Below are 22,678 nucleotides of genomic sequence, written 5' to 3'. Positions count from 1 at the left end.
CAGCTACTCTTCCTGGGGTTTAGTACGGATCCCCATTAGTTCCTGCCAAGGCAGCAGCTACTCTTCCTGGGGTTTAGTACGGATCCCCATTAGTTCCTGACAAGGCAGCAGCTACTCTTCCTGGGGTTTAGTATGGATCCCCATTAGTTCCTGACAAGGCAGCAGCTACTCTTCCTGGGGTTTAGTATGGATCCCCATTAGTTCCTGCCAAGGCAGCAGCTACTCTTCCTGGGGTTTAGTATGGATCCCCATTAGTTCCTGCCAAGGCAGCAGCTACTCTTCCTGGGGTTTAGTATGGATCCCCATTAGTTCCTGCCAAGGCAGCAGCTACTCTTCCTGGGGTTTATTATGGATCCCCATTAGTTCCTGCCAAGGCAGCAGCTACTCTTCCTGGGGTTTAGTATGGATCCCCATTAGTTCCTGCCAAGGCAGCAGCTACTCTTCCTGGGGTTTATTATGGATCCCCATTAGTTCCTGCTAAGGAAGCTGCTACTCTTCCTGGGGTTTATTATGGATCCCCATTAGTTCCTGCCAAGGCAGCAGCTACTCTTCCTGGGGTTTATTATGGATCCCCATTAGTTCCTGCCAAGTCAGCAGCTACTCTCCCTGCTACGGTATAGAACAGAAACATTACCTCATTCTCTGGAATGCTCTTTAGGTTTTTTCACCCAAAGACGTAAATCTCCTGTCAGCGTTATCTCCCAGAAGCCCACCCTCAGTAGAACACACAATAGTTAACAAAATACTCTATTCTGTCAAATAAAACAACCCTTATAATGCAATACAGGTTTGTGTTGACTTAATGAAGAGGTTTATAACAGGTTTGTATTGACTATATGAACAGGTTTATAACAGGTTTGTATTGACTATATGAACAGGTTTATAACAGGTTTGTATTGACTATATGAACAGGTTTATAGCAGGTTTGTATTGACTATATGAACAGGTTTATAGCAGGTTTATAGCAGGTTTGTATTGACTATATGAACACCTTTACAACATGTTTATAATTGATTTATGAAATGTGTGTATTGCCTATACGAACAGGTTTATAACAGGTTTGTATTGACTATATGAACAGGTTTATAACAGGTTTGTATTGACTATATGAGCAGGTTAAAACTTATTATGGCTCAAATCCTGTAGGTGTCTGTATGTCTCTCTGTTTCACTCTCTCTTTGTGTATTGACCTCTCTTTTGTTTGAGCACCTCCATATCACTTTGTCATCACCTGTGAGTATTGTTTTTGGTTATGGTGTTTGTTTGTTTGCTGGTGGGAAAAGGGGGAACCAAGACAAGTCGCCCATGGGCATACACTAGGTAAACTTTGTTAAATACACTAGTTAGAACTGGGCGGACCACCCACTGTATTTTTGGTTAGTTAGTTAGCTGTTGTTGAAATAGGCTAGTCTAGCTTAGGGGTGTTTTGGATGCTTATTGGTCCTTTCCTTGGGTCCAGCTCAGCCCCTTTTCCTGCTCCCCCCATTACCGTGTGTTTTCCAATAAACCCGGAGTTTGACGGTAGATTTCAGTAGTCGTGGTTATTTCGTTCTCACTTTGTCACTATTATAAATTGCATGAGTTATCTTACGGGTCTCATTGCCATCCCCCCTAGACTGTCGGGCCAAAAGGGATTCGTAACATCTACCAATTATATGCATATCTTAGCTTCTGAGCCTGAGTAGCAGGCAGTTTTCTTTGGGCACGTTTTTCATCCAGATGTGGAAATAGCACCCCCAAGCCTAGAGAATTTGTTTAACAGTTTATAGCAGGTTTGTATTTACTTAATGAACAGGTTTATAACTGGTTTGTACTGACTATATGAACAGGTTTAGAACAGGATTGTAACAGATGTATAACAGGTTTATAACAGGGTTGTATTGACTATATGAACAGGTGTATAGCAGGTTTGTGTTGACTATATGAACAGGTTTATAACAGTTTTGTAACAGAGAAGATGTTTTTACTTTTGACTATATGAGCAGGTTAAAACTTATTATGGCTCAAATCCAGTTAACGGGATCGATTTGACAACATCCGGTGAAATGGCAGAGCACCAAATTCAAAAAAAATATTACAAATATTTAACTTTCAGGTTAACTTCTGGAGGGAAGTGGTGGAGGGAGGGTGAAGTGGTGGAGGGAGGACGGGAGGAGGGTGAAGTGGTGGAGGGAGGACTGGAGGAGGGTGAAGTGGTGGAGGGAGGACTGGAGGAGGGTGAAGTTGTGCAGGGAGGACTGGAGGAGGGTGAAGTTGTGCAGGGAGGACTGGAGGAGGGTGAAGTGGTGGAGGGAGGACTGGAGGAGGGTGAAGTGGTGGAGGGAGGACTGGAGGAGGGTGAAGTGGTGGAGGGAGGACTGGAGGAGGGTGAAGTGGTGGAGGGAGGACTAGAGGAGGGGGAAGTGGTAGAAGGATGACTGGAGGAGGGTGAAGTGGTAGAAGGAGGACTGGAGGAGGGTGAATTGATCTAGGGAGGACGGAGGAGGGAGGACTGGAGGATGGTGAAATGGTGCAGGGAGGACTGGAGGATGGTGAAGTGGTGCAGGGAGGACTGGAGGAGGGTGAAGTGGTGCAGGGAGGACTGGAGGAGGGTGAAGTGGTGGAGGGAGGACTGGAGGAGGGTGAAGTGGTGGAGGGAGGACTGGAGGAGGGTGAAGTGGTGGAGGGAGGACTGGAGGAGGGTGAAGTGGTGGAGGGAGGACTGGAGGAGGGTGAAGTGGTGGAGGGAGGACTGGAGGAGGGTGAAGTGGTGGAGGGAGGACTGGAGGAGGGTGAAGTGGTGGAGGGAGGACTGGAGGAGGGTGAAGTGGTGGAGGGAGGACTAGAGGAGGGTGAAGTGGTGGAGGGAGGACTGGAGGAGGGTGAAGTGGTGGAGGGAGGACGGGAGGATGGTGAAGTGGAGGAGGGTGAAGTGGTGGAGGGAGGACTGGAGGAGGGTGAAGTGGTGGAGGGAGGACTGGAGGAGGGTGAAGTGGTGCAGGGAGGACTGGAGGAGGGTGAAGTGGTGGAGGGAGGACTGGAGGAGGGTGAAGTGGTGGAGGGAGGACTGGAGGAGGGTGAAGTGGTGGAGGGAGGACTGGAGGAGGGTGAAGCGGTGGAAGGAGGACAGGAGGAGGGTGAAGTGGTGGAGGGAGGACTGGAGGAGGGTGAAGTGGTGGAGGGAGGACTGAAGGAGGGTGAAGTGGTCTAGGGAGGACTGGAGGAGGGTGAAGTGGTGGAGGGAGGACTGGAGGAGGGTGAAGTTGTGCAGGGAGGACTGGAGGAGGGTGAAGTGGTGGAGGGAGGACTGGAGGAGGGTGAAGTGGTGCAGGGAGGACTGGAGGAGGGTGAAGTGGTGGAGGGAGGACTGGAGGAGGGTGAAGTGGTGGAGGGAGGACTGGAGGAGGGTGAAGTGGTGGAGGGAGGACTGGAGGAGGGTGAAGTGGTGGAGGGAGGACTGGAGGAGGGTGAAGTGGTGGAGGGAGGACTGGAGGAGGGTGAAGTGGTGGAGGGAGGACTGGAGGAGGGTGAAGTGGTGGAGGGAGGACTGGAGGAGGGTGAAGTGGTGGAGGGAGGACTAGAGGAGGGTGAAGTGGTGGAGGGAGGACTGGAGGAGGGTGAAGTGGTGGAGGGAGGACGGGAGGATGGTGAAGTGGAGGAGGGTGAAGTGGTGGAGGGAGGACTGGAGGAGGGTGATGTGGTGGAGGGAGGACTGGAGGAGGGTGAAGTGGTGCAGGGAGGACTGGAGGAGGGTGAAGTGGTGGAGGGAGGACTGGAGGAGGGTGAAGTGGTGGAGGGAGGACTGGAGGAGGGTGAAGTGGTGGAGGGAGGACTGGAGGAGGGTGAAGTGGTGGAAGGAGGACAGGAGGAGGGTGAAGTGGTGGAGGGAGGACTGGAGGAGGGTGAAGTGGTGGAGGGAGGACTGAAGGAGGGTGAAGTGGTCTAGGGAGGACTGGAAGAGGGTGAAGTGGTGGAGGGAGGACTGGAGGAGGGTGAAGTTGTGCAGGGAGGACTGGAGGAGGGTGAAGTGGTGGAGGGAGGACTGGAGGAGGGTGAAGTGGTGCAGGGAGGACTGGAGGAGGGTGAAGTGGTGGAGGGAGGACTGGAGGAGGGTGAAGTGGTGGAGGGAGGACTAGAGGAGGGTGAAGTGGTAGAAGGATGACTGGAGGAGGGTGAAGTGGTAGAAGGAGGACTGGAGGACTGGAGGAGGGAGGACTGGAGGAGGGTGAATTGATCTAGGGAGGACTGGAGGAGGGAGGACTGGAGGATGGTGAATTGGTGCAGGGAGGACTGGAGGATGGTGAAGTGGTCGAGGGAGGACTGGAGGAGGGTGAAGTGGTCGAGGGAGGACTGGAGGAGGGTGAAGTGGTCGAGGGAGGACTGGAGGAGGGTGAAGTGGTCGAGGGAGGACTGGAGGAGGGTGAAGTGGTCGAGGGAGGACTGGAGGAGGGTGAAGTGGTCGAGGGAGGACTGGAGGAGGGTGAAGTGGTCGAGGGAGGACTGGAGGAGGGTGAAGTGGTCGAGGGAGGACTGGAGGAGGGTGAATTGGTCGAGGGAGGACAGGAGGAGGGTGAAGTGGTGGAGGGAGGACTGGAGGAGGGTGAAGTGGTGGAAGGAGGACAGGAGGAGGGTGAAGTGGTGGAGGGAGGACTGGAGGAGGGTGAAGTGGTGGAGGGAGGACTGAAGGAGGGTGAAGTGGTCTAGGGAGGACTGGAGGAGGGTGAAGTGGTGGAGGGAGGACTGGAGGAGGGTGAAGTTGTGCAGGGAGGACTGGAGGAGGGTGAAGTGGTGGAGGGAGGACTGGAGGAGGGTGAAGTGGTGCAGGGAGGACTGGAGGAGGGTGAAGTGGTGGAGGGAGGACTGGAGGAGGGTGAAGTGGTGGAGGGAGGACTAGAGGAGGGTGAAGTGGTAGAAGGATGACTGGAGGAGGGTGAAGTGGTAGAAGGAGGACTGGAGGACTGGAGGAGGGAGGACTGGAGGAGGGTGAATTGATCTAGGGAGGACTGGAGGAGGGAGGACTGGAGGATGGTGAATTGGTGCAGGGAGGACTGGAGGATGGTGAAGTGGTCGAGGGAGGACTGGAGGAGGGTGAAGTGGTCGAGGGAGGACTGGAGGAGGGTGAAGTGGTCGAGGGAGGACTGGAGGAGGGTGAAGTGGTCGAGGGAGGACTGGAGGAGGGTGAAGTGGTCGAGGGAGGACTGGAGGAGGGTGAAGTGGTCGAGGGAGGACTGGAGGAGGGTGAAGTGGTCGAGGGAGGACTGGAGGAGGGTGAAGTGGTCGAGGGAGGACTGGAGGAGGGTGAAGTGGTCGAGGGAGGACTGGAGGAGGGTGAATTGGTCGAGGGAGGACAGGAGGAGGGTGAATTGGTCGAGGGAGGACTGGAGGAGGGTGAATTGGTCGAGGGAGGACTGGAGGAGGGTGAAGTGGTGGAGGGAGGACTGGAGGAGGGTGAAGTGGTGGAGGGAGGACTGGAGGAGGGTGAACTGGTGGAGGGAGGACTGCAGCATTATCTCAGTATGAACAGATCTCAGTTATCTGGAAGAGATTGGGAGAAGAAAAACACAAAAAATGTACTTTACTGACGTGTGTGTGTGTGTCTGTGTGTTTGTGTAGGTGTGCATGTGTGTATGTATGTTTGTGTGGGTGTACGTGTGCGTCTGTGTATTTGTATGGGTGTATGTTTGTGTGTGTGTCACCTATCTGAGGTCAGAGAAGAGGATGTATGTGTGTGTGTGTGTGTGTGTGTGTGTGTGTGTGTGTGCCTCACCTCTACAGGTGTATCTGAGGTCAGAGAAGAGGGTGTGTGTGTGTGTGTGTGTGTGTGTGTCTCACCTCTACAGGTGTATCTGAGGTCAGAGAAGAGGGTATGTGTGTGTGTGTGTGTATGTACGTGTGTGTGTCTCACCTCTACAGGTGTATCTGAGGTCAGAGAAGAGTGTGTGTGTGTGTGTGTGTGAGAGAGTGTGCGTGTGTGTGCGCGTGTGTGTCTCACCTCTACAGGTGTATCTGAGGTCAGAGAAGAGGATGTGTTCTTGTGAGAAGACAAACAGTCCGAGTCTCCCTCCAGCCAGAGTTCTGTCATACACCGGCCCAGAGTCAGCTAGGATGGACCTGCCCTCAGACACCACTATCCTGCACACACACACACACACACACACACCGAGTCAGCTGGAAGAGACACCATCAAACACCACTACTGCACATACACAAAGAGGTTAGATGCCAAAGTTCAGAGGTTAATTAGATACCTAATGAAGCCAGTATTGGGTAGGTGGATGAGGATAGGAGTAACTGTTGGGTTAGAGTTAGTTAGGGTTAGTTAGGGTTAGAATTAGTTAGGGTTAGAGTTAGTTAGGATTAGTTAGGATTAGAGGTTAGAGTTAGTCAGGGTTAGAGCTAGTTAGGGTTAGAGTTAGTTAGGGTTAGGATTAGTTGGGTTTAGGATTAGTTAGGGATAGGATTAGTTAGGGCTAGAGTTAGTTAGGGTTAGGGTTAGTTAGGGTTAGGTTGTTCAGTGGAGCAAACAGAGACACAGAGGAAGGCAGGAGAGAGAAGCTATGAGCAGCAGACCAAGACACGACTGTGGGCTTTGTTCCAAGCAGAATATCGTGCGGCTAGACCGACATTTCAAGTCTGTACATGCACTTAAGTCCGGTACTATGGAATGGACGAATGCTATGCAATCTAGCCGGGTTTCGACTGAGAGACAGCAGCCCGAATCAGGGCAGTATATGCAGCCTGACAACGGTGTTGAACCGCGGCTGGAGAACCCTGTGATTTTGCAGTGTTTTGAAAGTGAGTTGTCCTTGGAGCAGCAGCTGGTGGACGAGGGTGAGCAGTCAGCCGTGGTGGATCAGCAGCTGGTGGACGAGGGTGAGCAGTCAGCCGTGGTGGATCAGCAGCTGGTGGACGAGGGTGAGCAGTCAGCCGCGGTGGATCAGCAGCTGGTGGACGAGGGTGAGCAGTCAGCGGTGGTGGATCAGCAGCTGGGGGACGAGAGTGAGCAGGCAGCGGTGCAGCCAACCAGTCAGGTCGGTAGTGAACCGTGCTCGGAACCGAGGGAGCAAAGCTGCGTCGTGGCGACTTCCACGGAGAGCGAGAGTGATGAAGACTGCGGCGTGCCGTCCAGAATTGAGGTTTGGAGTAATGCAATTTTGACTCAATATGAACACTATTACGGGTAGAAACCCTTCAGTTAAACAAATTGACAATAGTCGCACAAGTATATCCCGAGTACGGGAATTCCTCCGCATTATGTCAGAGGGCAAGGCCGATGAAGGACTGTGTTTTCTGAATAACTACAGACGTGTCTGAGTGGTATGGCCAATGTGACGACCGTGGTTTGGCACCATCCACGTTAAAAATGTACCGAGCCGATGTTCCCTCGAACATTATCTTATTCAGTTCCGGCCAAATGGTATGCAAGCTAAGGTCAGTGGAATTCGAAAGATGTTACTCTGCTTGGCGAAGATGGACAGGGACTCGCAGCAGAGCCAGGCGACGCACAGGGCAAAATTTAGCAAACGCTGCAGGGTCGAGGTGCTCAGCGCTGCAGAGTTAAAATGCTTTGTTGAGCTAAGTAATCAAGCAATTCCTTCAGTTCTCAGTAGGTTGGAGGTCAGAGCCACCTGCTCTGACAGGCGTAGGTTTGCAGCTCTCATGTCCAGCCGGTTGGCCATATCTAATGGCACTCGACGATCCCCAGTCACCATGTTCAGTGAGAGTGATTTTACTGAAGTAACCCCGGAAGGTGGGGGTTATCAGATGTGCGTTGCGAGCCACAAAACAAACTATAGCTTCGGGGTGTGCAGAATTGTTATATGTGAGGAGGAATACACTTGGCTTAAACGATTCCATCAGATCAGGCCTCATCTGAGTGGAATGACCTCAGACACAGAACTCTTCTTTATCACATCCCGTGGTCAACCGTATGGTAATCTGTGTGAGTATGTGGGCCAAATATTTGCAGAGTTTGGCATTGGAAGTAAAGTGACCGGTACAATTCGACGAAGTGTTGCCACATTGAACTTTAACTAAGGGTCGGTTACAGACCGGGGAACTGTGGCTGACCATGTGTCACTCTCTGGAAACGCAGGCACGGCACTACCGGTACCATAATTTGCCCAAAAATGCCAGCCGGGCCCGGACACTGATTGAGGGACAAATAAATCCATGATTAACTGATTAAATGAGGTATATTTGTTTGAAATGCACCCTCGTATTTGTGTCATTATGCATTAAAATGATTTAAAATGGGTTTCATTTTGGGTTACCAGGTGCCGATTTTCAATCACCAGGTGCACGGCTGTGACAATTTGGGACTAATTTTCAAAAAATGATTAAAAATACTTCCTGAAGGGCTAGAGGTCCCAAATTTCGGCTCATACCCTCTCTCGTGATGGGCAACAATTACACCATGTACAAAAAAAGTTATCCACAGGCACCTATGCGCCCTGTAACGTGCACTTTTTTCCCCAAAACTTAAAACACGATTTCCTATTAAAATGTTTTATACAAAAACGGTTTTAATTCAATGGAAATGCTCATATATCTGTGCCCTTTCGTGCAAAAAAAAAACCCATCCAGATTGGAGGTGTACTTTTTGATTTATTCACGTTTTGGTGTACCTGAATTTGACCCCCAATGGCGGGGCACACAGAAGCCCTATGAGGTTCAGGGCTTATGTCGATAATTTGGCCTGCCCGTTAATGACACACTCAGTGGCGGGTGGACCAGACAGGTACCGGCGCGAAATCAGAAACCTGGTTTTTGACAACAAGACTTCCATGTCCTAGAGAGACGGGGGTGGTGTCAAACTGCTCAGCCCGAATAGAAAATGAGTAATGGACATTGAGGGATGTGAGCCCCTCGGAACCATGGTACTTTGGACCTTTTCCGCCGGAGACCGATTTGGTGGTTTGACCAGCCCCTTCGGCGCCCGATTTGTCCTAACTTTTGATCCATGTTTCCCAGCTTGGTGGTGGGAGGATATTGAGCTCTGGCCTGGGCAGGTGCTCTATCCTAGCTATTACCTTGTGGGTTTGGTTCATCAATGACCATGGTTCTGGTCCAATGAAGGTGCTCGTCCCTTTGGCGACCGATTGGTGGTTGTTTAGCCCCGGTGAGGGCTAGCTCTCCAGTCCAGTCCCACTCTTGGTTCACGGTGCGTCTCCATGGTTCTCCTCTGTTGTCCAGCCAGTGTAATTTCCTCTGACCGATTTGCATCCGTTTTCCACTTGGGAGGGCCTCTATCGGCCGGCCTTTGGCTGGTGTTCTGATGGATTGTTCCTCCCGCCCCACGTGGATTGGCCTCTATCGGGGGAGCCCCTTTCAGAGATGATTGACCCCCTATTTCAACACTCCAGCCGCGCACCGTTCGTGCGAGATCCAGCCAAACTGTCTGACCCAGTGGCCCTTCATTGGTGTTCGGGTGCGGGGAGCGACACGCCCAGGCTGCGAAGCATGTGGTGATGGTCATCCCGTAACGCATCGGTGCCAGAGACACATATTCTCAAACCCTGTCTTTAAAGTGGACCTACCCGGCTGACCCAAGCGGTCTGACCGAGGTTGTGGTTCTGTTTTTGCCCGGTTGATGGCGTTCCGAATGTACCCTCCAGCTAGACAAGAGACCTCTCGAGCGGCACCCCGGCACCTGTGGCCTCGGTCATGGGCAGTTCAAGGCCTCCCGCTGGGCGCACGGTGGATCGCACCAGGGCCTCCTCCCCTGACGGGATAGGACCGGTCCCTGGTTGTTCTTTGCTTAGTGCGACCAGGTACAACCTCTATGTTGTGGGTGGCTACCTGGTTGATCCTGCCAGTAGTATATGCTTGTCTAAAATATGAAGCCATGCAAGTCTAAGTACACACGGCCGGTAGAGTGAAACTGCGAATGGCTCATTAAATCAGTTCTGGTTCCTTTGATCGCTCCAACGTTACTTGGATAACTGTGGCAATTCTAGAGCTAATACATGCCAACGAGCGCGCAAATTACCCACTCCCGACTCGGTGAGGTAGTGACGAAAAATAACAATACAGGACTCTTTCGAGGCCCTGTAATTGGAATGAGTACACTTTAATAACCTCTTTATCCTACCCCCTCCTTTTTCGAACATTCTGTTAAAAATCGCGCAACTTTTCAGCGTCCTGCTACTCATGCCAGGAATATAGTATATGCATATGATTAGTATGTGTGGATAGAAAACACTCTGAAGTTTCTAAAACTGGTTAAATCACGGCTGTGACTATAACAGATCGTTTGTTTCATCAAAAAACGCAAGAAAAACTGCTCTCTGAAAGCTAAAAATAATTTTCATGCGTCACTTTCATGGGTTGTTAAAAGGGCACAAAATTAATTATGGATCTGCATGCAATTCTTACAGATTCCACACGATGTCGCCATTGTCGTCATTTTCAAGGGACTTTTTTCTTGGTAAATCCAACTAACTGGATTCCATTTCTTCCGGTCTCCACCAGGATGTTTTGAATGTGCACATTGGCAGCCATTGATTTGAAAACGAGGAGCTATTGAATATACATTGCCCTGTAATCATTTTGATAGATTATAAATGTTTACTAATACCTAAAGTTGGATTACAAAAGTATTTCGAAGTGTTTTGTGAAAGTTTATCATCGACTTTTTTAATTTAAAAAAATGACGCAGCGTTTAAAAACGATGTTTTTTTCTGAATGACACAGCTTCCATAGAAAGCTATTTTGGGTATATATGGACCGATTTAAACAAAAAAAAGACCCAATAGTGATGTTTATGGGGCATATAGGAGTGCCAAGAAAGAAGCTCGTCAAAGGTAATGAATGTTTTATATTTTATTTCTGCGTTTTGTGTAGCGCCGGCTAAGCTATATCTTTGTTTACATCGCATTCAGGCATTTTGGGGTGTTGCATGCTATCAGATAATAGCTTCTCATGCTTTCGACGAAAAGCATTTTAAAAATCTGACTTGTTGGCTAGGTTCACAACGAGTGTAGCTTTAATTCAATACCCTGCATGTGAATTTTGATGAACGTTTGAGTTTTAACGAGTACATTTAGCATTTAGCGTAGCGCATTTGCATTTCCAGGTGTCTACTTGAGACATCTGCGTCTCAAGTAGAAGCAATAATTAAATCCTTTAACGAGGATCCATTAACGAGGATCAAGTATGGTGCCAGCAGCAGCGGTAATTCCAGCTCCAATAACGTATCTTAAAGCTCGTATCGAGATCGAGCGCCCAATCTTCTTTCGGGACGGAAGGAGTCTTCCTCTACCTTCTTCCTTCAATACAAATGGGTTACCAGGTATACAGAAAAGGGAAAGAGTCCAGAGGCCCAGAGAGAGAGTGGGCAAGCGGACTAAGAAAGGTGGGTGCCCGGCTGGAAAGTACCACCGGCACCTGGTAACCCAGAGGCCAGAGGCCCAGAGAGAGAGTGGGCAAGCGGACTAAAAAAGGTGGGTGCCCGGCTGGAAAGTATCACCGGCACCTGGTAACCCCGAGTCCAGAGTCCATAGGCCCAGAGAGAGAGTGGGCAAGCAGACTAAAAAAGGTGGGTGCCCGCCTGGAAAGTACCACCAGCACTTGGTAACCCATTAGTGTGGCCTTAGGGTGACCAGGTGCACGACATCCGGTTTGGGTCAACAGGTGCACGGGGTTCGTAACAGCGCGGCTATATGCTTTATAGTCCGGGGAAGGGAGCTTAAGTGTGGGTGCCCTGGTTCACCTGGTGTGCGAGGTTGTGGAGGTGGGGGGTGTACCCTGCTGGAATCATCCCCGGAAATATAGGGGTGTTACCCGGGTGATGAGTGAGGTCCTATAGGCCTTTATGTGTCCTCTCATGCCCGGAGAGAGGCCTGTTCCTGGATATTGAGTGATGAGGCCTGTAACCCGGATAGGGAGTTAAGGCCTTTATGCCTGTATGTGTCCTCTCATGCCCGGAGAGAGAGGCCTGTAACCCGGGTAGTGTGTGTGGGCCAATAGGCTTGTGTGTGTAAAGTCATGCCCAGATAGAGGCCTGTTCCTGGATATTGAGTGATGACCTTTAGGCCTGTATGTGTCCTCTCAAGCCCTATATGCATATGGAGGTACCAGGCCAGGGCAGTGGCTTTTGTCCCAGGCCAGGCCAGGGCAGTGGCTTTTTGGCCTTTTTGGGGTTAGGGTTAGAGTTATGGGTTGGAGGTTAAGTACCTTATGAAGCCGGTCTTGGGTCGGTGGATGAGGTGCCAGCGGTAGGCAGTGTAGTCCTTCCAGCCCATGTTGTTGGGGTCGTGCCACAGTGTGCGAACCTAAAGACCCACACACATAGGTTTACTTCAGGGTTAGAGGTGTGTGTCCTGTGTGTACCTGCTGTATGGTGTTTCCTGCGTGTACCTGCTGTGTGGTGTTTCATGTGTGTACCTGCTGTGTGGTGTTTCCTGTGTGTACCTGCTGTGTGGTGTTTCCTGTGTGTACCTGCTGTGTGGTGTTTCCTGTGTGTACCTGCTGTGTGGTGTTTCCTGTGTGTACCTGCTGTGTGTACCTGCTGTGTGGTGTTTCCTGTGTGCACCTGCTGTATGGTGTTTCCTGTGTGTACCTGCTGTGTGTACCTGCTGTGTGGTGTTTCCTGTGTGTACCTGCTGTGTGGTGTTTCCTGTGTGCACCTGCTGTATGGTGTTTCCTGTGTGTACCTGCTGTGTGGTGTTTCCTGTGTGTACCTGCTGTATGGTGTTTCATGTGTGTACCTGCTGTGTGGTGTTTCCTGTGTGTACCTGCTGTATGGTGTTTCCTGTGTGTACCTGCTGTGTGGTGTTTCCTGTGTGTACCTGCTGTGTGCACCTGCTGTATGATGTTTCCTGTGTGTACCTGCTGTGTGGTGTTTCCTGTGTGTACCTGCTGTGTGGTGTTTCCTGTGTGTACCTGCTGTATGGTGTTTCCTGTGTGTACCTGCTGTGTGGTGTTTCCTGTGTGTACCTGCTGTGTGGTGTTTCCTGTGTGTACCTGCTGTGTGGTGTTTCCTGTGTGTACCTGCTGTGTGGTATTTGCTGTGTGTACCTGCTGTGGTGTTTCCTGTGTGTACCTGCTGTGTAGTGTTTCTTGTGTGTACCTGCTGCATAGTGTTTCCTGTGTGTACCTGCTGTGTGGTGTTTCCTGTGTGTACCTGCTGTGTGTACCTGTTGTGTGTTGTTTCCTTTGTGTACCTGCTGTATGTTGTTTCCTGTGTGTACCTGCTTTGTAGTGTTTCCTTTGTGTACCTGCTGTGTGTATCTGCTGTGTGGTGTTTCCTGTGTGTACCTGCTGTGTGTACCTGTTGTGTGTTGTTTCCTTTGTGTACCTGCTGTATGTTGTTTCCTGTGTGTACCTGCTTTGTAGTGTTTCCTGTGTGTACCTGCTGTGTGTACCTGCTGTGTGGTGTTTCCTGTGTGTACCTGCTGTGTCTACCTTCTGTATTGTGTTTCCTGTGTGTACCTGCTGTATGGTGTTTCCTGTGTGTACCTGCTGTATAGTGTTTCCTGTGTGTACCTGCTGTGTGGTGTTTCCTGTGTGTACCTGCTGTGTAGTGTTTCCTGTGTGCCACAGGGCGTTGCGGAGGGCCTCCCCAGGGCCTGAGCTTGAGTTGACCACTTTGAGAGAGACACCAGCGTTCCCAAATGCCCTGGAAGGACTCTTCTCCCAGTAAGCCTGGCTGACCTGGCAGGGTTAGAGGTTAGAAGTTAGGCCTGGCTGACCGGGCAGGGTTAGAGGTCAGAGGTCAGTGTGTGTGTACTCCTGACTGACCTGTTTCCACATGACAACGTAGAACCGTCTGCTGGACTGGAAGGAGAACACAAACCCTACATAGTCATCATCACGGTCTGTGTTCACGTAGAATGTCCCACTGAAGTCTACCGCACGGAACTCATCAAAACCTGAGAACACACACACACACACATTCACAAACGCAGGCACGCACACGCATTCACAAACGCACATGAAAACTACACAAACACCACCCAGATCAGCGTTAATGCGGTCTTAGGTAAGAGGTTAGGGGTCGTACCCAAGGCGATGCCAGGGTCAGAGTTTGCAGTCTGTAGCAGTTTGGTTCCGTGTCCTCGAACCACCCACAGAGGGTCAGACTGAGTGGTCCCCCGAGGGTCCAACAGAACCGTCTGAAACTTCCTGAAGTCTGTAACTCCAATACCACTGTTCTCTGAGCAAACATCTAGTGCATCTGGTATACTGTCATTATCAAAGTCATCCTGACAAGCATCACCACGACCATCATCTAGAGACAGAGGAGAGAGAGACAGGGAGAGGAGAGAGAGACAGGGAGAGGAGAGAGAGACAGGGAGAGGAGAGAGAGACAGGGAGAGGAGAGAGAGACAGGGAGAGGAGAGAGAGACAGGGAGAGGAGAGAGAGACAGGGAGAGGAGAGAGAGACAGGGAGAGGAGAGAGAGACAGGGAGAGGAGAGAGAGACAGGGAGAGGAGAGAGAGACAGGGAGAGGAGAGAGAGACAGGGAGAAGAGAGAGAGACAGGGAGAGGAGAGAGAGAGACAGGGAGAGGAGAGAGAGACAGGGAGAGGAGAGAGAGACAGGGAGAGGAGAGAGACAGGGAGGGGAGAGAGAGAGAGGAGAGAGACAGGGAGGGGAGAGAGAGGAGAGAGACAGGGAGGGGAGAGAGAGAGGAGAGAGAGCGAGAGGAGAGAGAGACAGGGAGAGAGAGCGAGAGAGAGACAGGGAGAGGAGAGAGCGAGAGAGAGACAGGGAGAGGAGAGAGAGCGAGAGAGAGACAGGGAGAGGAGAGAGAGCGAGAGAAAGACAGGGAGAGGAGAGAGAGAGCGAGAGCGAGACAGGAAGAGGAGAGCGAGACAGGGAGAGGAGAGCGAGAGCGAGACAGGGAGAGGAGAGCGAGAGCGAGAGAGAGACAGGGAGAGAGAGACAGGGAGAGAGAGAGACAGGGAGAGAGAGACAGGGAGAGGAGAGAGACAGGGAGAGAGAGAGAGAGAGGAGAGAGAGGGAGAGGAGAGAGAGACAGGGAGAGGAGAGAGTAATATCATTATCAAAGTCATCCTTACAGAGACTGATAACAGTACAAACACACTAATAATGTGGTGTGTGTGTATATTTGTTTGTGTATATGTGTGTGTGTGTATATGTGGTGTGTGTATATATGTGCGTGTTTGTGTGCCAGAGTCACTATTATTTGAGTCACAAGCAAGTTTCAAGTCACAAGGTACGAGTCTCAAGTCGAGTCCCAAGTAGAACGGGTCGAGTCTCGAGTCCAGGCCAAGTCGTGCATTCTAAGAGTAAGTCGAGTCACACATTTATTCAAGTCGAGTAAAAAAATATATACATGCAATGACTTGTTCAACTACAAGTGGAGACCTTGGGACGAGAAGGTTCTATCTTCAAGTGTAGACCATGGGACTAGAAGGTTCTATCCACAAGTGGAGACCATGGGACAAGAAGGTGCTATCCACAAGTGGAGACCTTGGGACTCGAAGGTTCTATCTACAAATGGAGACCATGGGACAAGAAGGTTCTATCCACAAGTGGAGACCTTGGGACTAGAAGGTTCTATCCACAAGTGGAGACCATGGGACAAGAAGGTTCTATCCACAAGTGGAGACCTTGGGACTAGAAGGTCTATCTACATAAACCCATTTGAACGTGGTGCTATATGATTATATCTGCAAACCAATCACTGGCCTGAACAAATACAGATGGCAAAGACGTGTTCTGATTGGTCCATCTCCCTCTAAGTATGGTGTAGGCTAATCTAGCCAGCAATAATGGTATGCGAGCAGAAAAACACTACACTGTCAGAAATGTTAAAGTAAATTATATTGTCACATTGTTGTTCAGTGATGACAGTAATTTGTCTGATGATCATAATACATTTCTTAAGAAAGGAGAATTCACTACAAAACAGTTCTGAGATGTGAACACTTTGATGGTCAATATCTAAGAACTATGCAGATAGAACCGTATAGTTAGTCCCAAGGTAACAACATGTTCTATTTTTTGAGGCTACCAGACAGCCCTTTTCATTATCTTGTCTAAAACACATTTTGATTATGTAATAATTTAATTCAACAGTTTCCAATGGAAAGCTTCATAAGTAAAGTATCAATTTCAAGAAATGTTGACATACCAAAAGAGCAGTAGGTCTATGCTAGTAATTGTTGCTTGATGCCAAACTGATGGTGAGCTTTCAAAGCAAACCATGCAAATTCTTGTTGACCAAACAATTTTTGGATCTGCATATTTATTTATGGCAATCCTCTCTCCCTACAATTTGACATTTGCACAGCACCTGATCCTAGCTGTACAGCAAATCAGCAATCTGTTTGGTAACTCAGTGATTACCCAACCTTTTGACCCCCAAAAAGGAGTGGTTCAAAGCTTGCGACCCCGGCACATGCACGCACAGGGAGAATAAGCACAATCCCTGCGCAAATGTAGCCTGTCATTACAGCAATAAACGCTGTTGTATTTTCAAAACATAACATACAGAAATAAACAGCGTTTTAAAACCAACATTTTGAGCTGAAAGTCATTCATGTTCGCAGTCAATATCAACTGGGGATATCATGTCACATTGTCAGTTCACTGGAGTCCAGAGCAAGCCTAACCCTACCTGTATGGGTTGGGGTTAGGGTTAGAGGGTTGGGGTTAGGGTTAGAGGGTTGGGGTTAGAGGGTTGGGGTTGGGGTTAGGGGATTGGGGTTAGAGGGTTGGGGTTAGAGGGTTGGGGTTAGAGGGTTATGGTTAGAGGGTTATGGTTAGAGGGTTGGGTTAGGGTTAGAGGGTTGGGGTTAGGGTTAGAGGGTTGGGGTTAGAGGGTTGGGGTTAGGGTTAGAGGGTTGGGGTTAGGGTTAGAGGGTTGGGGTTAGGGTTAGAGGGTTGGGATTAGGGTTAGGGCTAGAGGGTTGGGGTTGGTGTTATAGGGTTGGGGTTAGGGTGTTAGAGGGTTGGGGTTAGGGTTGGGGTTAGCCCTAGCATTCATTCACCCAAATATGTTACATCTTCATCCCATAAGTGCTGAAGGTAGTGAGATGTTCCAGCCATCATTAGACATAGTCAGTCCCACCACTGAGGAATAGAGTTATAACCCAGCCATCTGTAGACATAGTCAGTCCCACCACTGAGGAATAGAGTTATAACCCAGCCATCTGTAGACATATAGTCAGTCCCACCACTGAGGAATAGAGTTATAACCCAGCCATCTGTAGACATAGTCAGTCCCACCACTGAGGAATAGAGTTATAACCCAGCCATCTGTAGACATATAGCCAGTCCCACCACTGAGGAATAGAGTTATAACCCAAACTAGGTCTCGCTGGAATATGATCATAATCAATTAAATCCCCAGAATTGTTCTGGTAAAGAGAAAACAGGGGCTTTCTGGTCACTAATCAGGATATGTGAGCCTGGCTTTGCGCGCCCATGCTGATGTGTGTGTGTGTGTGTGTGTGTGTGTGTGTGTGTGTGTGTTTAAAACCAGCTGGAGCGGTCTCCAGTTTGAAAACAGCCGGCACGGTCTCCAGTTTAAATCTAGCTGGCATGGTCTCCAGTTCAGCTCAGCAATCTGAACAAAGTAGTAGGGACCTTTTGTGTGTGTGTGTGCGTGCGTACTGACTGTCTGCGTCTATTTGGTCAGCGTTCGGCACAAGTCGGCAGTTGTCACGGTCATCAGGGATACCATCGTTGTCATCATCATGGTCGCAGGCGTCGCCAATGCCATCCCTGTCATGGTCAACCTGGTTGCTATTGGCAACGTAGCGACAGTTGTCGAGGGAGTTCTGATGACCGTCCTCATCTATATCCTCATTATCATCACAGTGATCACCAACCAGATCACTGTCTGAATCAGTCTACACAAAAACAGACAAACACACCTGGTTAGCAATACTGCAGTCCAAAAAGGTCCCTACTACTTTGTTCATATTACTGAGCTGAACTGGAGACCGCGGTGTCTGACTTTAAACTGAAGATCGCGCCAGCTGGATTTAAACTGGAGACCGTGCCAGCTGGATTTAAACTGGAGACCGCGGTGTCTGGCTCTAAATTGGAGAGCGCGCCAGCTGGATTTAAACTGGAGACCGCGCCAGCTGGTTTTAAACTGGAGACCGCGGTGTCTGGCTTTAAACTGGAGACCACGGTGTCTGACTTTAAACTGGAGACCACCACAGCTGGATTTGAACTGGAGACCGCGGTGTCTGGCTCTAAATTGGAGACCGCGCCAGCTGGATTTAAACTGGAGACCGTGCCAGCTGGATTTAAACTGGAGACCGCGGTGTCTGGCTCTAAATTGGAGAGCGCGCCAGCTGGATTTAAACTGGAGACCGCGCCAGCTGGTTTTAAACTGGAGACCGCGGTGTCTGGCTTTAAACTGGAGACCACGGTGTCTGACTTTAAACTGGAGACCACCACAGCTGGATTTGAACTGGAGACCGCGGTGTCTGGCTCTAAATTGGAGACCGCGCCAGCTGGATTTAAACTGGAGACCGCGCCAGCTGGTTTTAAACTGGAGACCGCGCCAGCCGGTTTTAAACTGGAGACCGCGCCAGCTGGTTTTAAACTGGTGAGCGCGCCAGACGGTTTTAAACTGGAGACCGTGGTGTCTGGTTTTAATCTATAGACTGTGGTGTCTGGTTTTAATCTATAGACCGCGGTGTCTGGTTTTAATCTATAGACCGCGGTGTCTGGTTTTAATCTATAGACCACGGTGTCTGGTTTTAATCTATAGACCACGGTGTCTGGTTTTAATCTATAGACCGCGGTGTCTGGTTTTAATCTATAGACCGCGGTGTCTGGTTTTAATCTATAGACCATAGACCACGGTGTCTGACTTTAAACTGGAGACCGCGGTATCTGATTTTAAACTGGAGACCGCGGTGTCTGACTTTAATCTATTGACCGCGGTGTCTGGTTTTAATCTATAGACCACGGTGTCTGGTTTTAATCTATAGACCACGGTGTCTGGTTTTAATCTATAGACCACGGTGTCTGGTTTTAATCTATAGACCGCGGTATCTGGTTTTAATCTATAGACCGCGGTGTCTGGTTTTAATCTATAGACCGCGGTGTCTGGTTTTAATCTATAGACCGCGGTGTCTGGTTTTAATCTATAGACCACGGTGTCTGGTTTTAATCTATAGACCACGGTGTCTGGTTTTAATCTATAGACCGCGGTGTCTGGTTTTAATCTATAGACCACGGTGTCTGGTTTTAATCTATAGACCACGGTGTCTGGTTTTAATCTATAGACCACGGTGTCTGGTTTTAATCTATAGACCACGGTGTCTGGTTTTAATCTATAGACCGCGGTGTCTGGTTTTAATCTATAGACCGCCGTGTCTGGTTTTAATCTATAGACCGCGGTGTCTGGTTTTAATCTATAGACCACGGTGTCTGGTTTTAATCTATAGACCACGGTGTCTGGTTTTAATCTGTAGACCACGGTGTCTGGTTTTAATCTGTGTGTGTGTGTGTGTGTATGTGTGTGTGTGTGTGCATGCGTGAGTGTGAGTGCATGCGTACCTGTGTAGGGTTGTGCACGAAAGGACAGTTGTCACATTGGTCCCCCACTCCGTCCAGGTCTGTATCTCTCTGCTCAGTGTTATACAGCAGGGGACAGTTATCATGCTCGTTCAGCATTTCTACACAAACACACAGACAAACACACACACACACATCTACCATGTGAAGGAATGGGTTAGGGTGAGACTAAAGCTACATGAGTAATTTCCTTGTTGTGTATGTCTGTATGCTTTAGGACCGGAAGGGACACACACACTAATCAGTTACCAATATATTGTAATCAAATTACAGATCATTTTGAAAAATGGCATGAATACTTTTAGAATTACTTTTAATTTCAGAAATAATTTTTGCACCAAAAAAAATACATTGACACCTTTCTGTTCTCAATGACATTCAATTCAGCTCTGAAAAAAGTTGCAAGTTAAAGTTTGTTCCACCTGAGCGAGTCTGACCACAGGTCACCAATCAGAGACCACTATGATGACACCAAATGATGACCAATCAGAGACCACTATGATGACACCAAATGATGACCACCAATCAGAGACCGCTATGATGACACCAAATGATGACCACAGTTCAGACACCACTATGATGACCACCAATCAGAGACCACTATGACGACACCAAATGATGACCACAGGTCCGACACCACTATTGTCACGAACCGGCTCAAAGCCCGTAACAAAAGGGAGACAACGTGGAGATAAGGAGTAACAAAATATATATTTATTAACTAAAGCAACTAAGGAAAATATACAATGGTGTGTGTAATCAGTAATCAGTAGTGTAAGTGAGTGTTCTCCATGCATGAATGTGATAATGCAGGGTTTTGAAAGGTGCTAAAGCAAACAACCAAAAACCACCAAGAAACACAACAAAAAAAACTATCAAAGTGTCTGCATGGAGAGAGTCTCCTCCATGAATGGGGAAGTGGTGTATTTATCCTGGGAAACACCTGGGCCCAGGTGTTTCCCATGTAGCTGACGACCCTCCCAACTCCGCCCACCAGCATCCTAATAAGGGAACAACAAAGAGAGAATACGGCAGACAGAGTGGGAGGGTCGTCACACTATGATGACACCAAATGATGACCACCAATCAGAGACCACTATGATGACACCAAATGATGACCACAGCTCAGACACCACTATGATGACACCAAATGATGACCACCAATCAGAGACCACTATGATGACACCAAATGATGACCACAGGTCAGACACCACTGTGATGACACCAAATGATGACCACCAATCAGAGACCATTATGATGACACTAAATGATGACCACAGGTCAGACACCACTGTGATGACACCAAATGATGACCACCAATCAGAGACCATTATGATGCACAAACACAAACACAAACAAACCGTCTCCATCCATGTCGATACTGCAGGCGTCTCCCTCTCCGTTGCTGTCTGTATCAGTCTGTAAAGGGTTGGGGGTGAAGGGACAGTTATCACAGCGGTCTCCAACTCCATCTCTGTCAGAGTCAAACTGATGGGGGTTGTAGTGTCCAGGGCAGTTATCCTAGGGAGCATACACACAATGGAATAAACACACACACAGAAACACACACACAAAGCTTCACCCTCACCCTCTCATCTAAGACATCGTCGTTGTCGTCATCAGGGTCACAGGCATCTCCAAGGCGATCATTGTCAAGGTCTTCCTGTCCGGAGTTTGGCAGGGCGGGGCAGTTATCCTGTTAGTCAATCACAATACAGCTCAGTTATTATACAGTGCCTTGCGAAAGTATTCGGCCCCCTTGAACTTTGTGACCTTTTGCCACATTTCAGGCTTCAAACATAAAGATATAAAACTGTATTTTTTTGTGAAGAATCAACAACAAGTGGGACACAATCATGAAGTGGAAAGACATTTATTGGATATTTCAAACTTTTTTAACAAATCAAAAACTGAAAAATTGGGCGTGCAAAATTATTCAGCCCCTTTACTTTCAGTGCAGCAAACTCTCTCCAGAAGTTCAGTGAGGATCTCTGAATGATCCAATGTTGACCTAAATGACTAATGATGATAAATACAATCCACCTGTGTGTAATCAAGTCTCCGTATAAATGCACCTGCACTGTGATAGTCTCAGAGGTCCGTTAAAAGCGCAGAGAGCATCATGAAGAACAAGGAACACACCAGGCAGGTCCGAGATACTGTTGTGAAGAAGTTTAAAGCCGGATTTAGATACAAAAAGATTTCCCAAGCTTTAAACATCCCAAGGAGCACTGTGCAAGCGATAATATTGAAATGGAAGGAGTATCAGACCACTGCAAATCTACCAAGACCTGGCCGTCCCTCTAAACTTTCAGCTCATACAAGGAGAAGACTGATCAGAGATCAGATGAACTGCAGAGATCTACAGCTGAGGTGGGAGACTCTGTCCATAGGACAACAATCAGTCGTATATTGCACAAATCTGGCCTTTATGGAAGAGTGGCAAGAAGAAAGCCATTTCTTAAAGATATCCATAAAAAGTGTTGTTTAAAGTTTGCCACATGCCACCTGGGAGACACACCAAGCATGTGGAAGAAGGTGCTCTGGTCAGATGAAACCAAAATTGAACTTTTTGGCAACAATGCAAAACGTTATGTTTGGCGTAAAAGCAACACAGCTGAACACACCATCCCCACTGTCAAACATGGTGGTGGCAGCATCATGGGTTGGGCCTGCTTTTCTTCAGCGGGGACAGGGAAGATGGTTAAAATTGATGGGAAGATGGATGGAGCCAAATACAGGACCATTCTGGAAGAAAACCTGATGGAGTCTGCAAAAGACCTGAGAATGGGACGGAGATTTGTCTTCCAACAAGACAATGATCCAAAACATAAAGCAAAATCTACAATGGAATGGTTCAAAAATAAACATATCCAGGTGTTAGAATGGCCAAGTCAAAGTCCAGACCTGAATCCAATCAAGAATCTGTGGAAAGAACTGAAAACTGCTGTTCACAAATGCTCTCCATCCAACCTCACTGAGCTCGAGCTGCTTTGCAAGGAGTGGGAAAAAATGTAAGTCTCTCGATGTGCAAAACTGATAGAGACATACCCCAAGCGACTTACAGCTGTAATCGCAGCAAAAGGTGGAGCTACAAAGTATTAATTTAAGGGGGCTGAATAATTTTGCACGCCCAATTTTTCAGTTTTTGATTTGTTAAAAAAGTTTGAAATATCCAATAAATG

At 48.7% G+C, this 22,678-nt stretch overlaps 1 protein-coding gene across 4 annotated transcripts in view; it reads right to left on the bottom strand.

The window, feature by feature from the left end:
- Positions 1 to 1,863: 1,863 nt before the first annotated feature.
- Positions 1,864 to 22,678, bottom strand: part of LOC110514389 (thrombospondin-2) — a 53,306-nt gene continuing 32,491 nt past the window's right edge. Inside the window, exons 12-21 of one of the 4 annotated variants that reach the window (XM_090217971.1) lie at positions 21,082 to 21,189; positions 20,855 to 21,014; positions 19,476 to 19,594; positions 17,572 to 17,806; positions 13,985 to 14,212; positions 13,723 to 13,853; positions 13,495 to 13,635; positions 12,157 to 12,254; positions 5,972 to 6,111; positions 1,864 to 5,514 (exon numbers count right to left, since the gene is read on the bottom strand). In XM_090217971.1, the coding sequence (XP_090074097.1) occupies positions 5,507 to 5,514; positions 5,972 to 6,111; positions 12,157 to 12,254; positions 13,495 to 13,635; positions 13,723 to 13,853; positions 13,985 to 14,212; positions 17,572 to 17,806; positions 19,476 to 19,594; positions 20,855 to 21,014; positions 21,082 to 21,189 (1,368 nt within the window). In that variant the 3' untranslated portion in view covers positions 1,864 to 5,506. Of the gene's footprint in view, positions 5,515 to 5,971; positions 6,112 to 12,156; positions 12,255 to 13,494; positions 13,636 to 13,722; positions 13,854 to 13,984; positions 14,213 to 17,571; positions 17,807 to 19,475; positions 19,595 to 20,782; positions 21,015 to 21,081; positions 21,190 to 22,678 lie in introns of those variants that run through there. The other 3 variants (XM_090217972.1, XR_016491194.1, XM_090217973.1) reach the window with 3 other exon arrangements.

The sequence above is a fragment of the Oncorhynchus mykiss genome, chromosome 23 (genome assembly GCF_057628025.1).
Source record: "Oncorhynchus mykiss isolate SJ-2025 chromosome 23, ASM5762802v1, whole genome shotgun sequence".
Lineage (NCBI taxonomy): Eukaryota > Metazoa > Chordata > Actinopteri > Salmoniformes > Salmonidae > Oncorhynchus > Oncorhynchus mykiss.
Note: the sequence above shows the minus strand (reverse complement) of the source record. Positions and strands in the feature narration are given on the sequence as shown.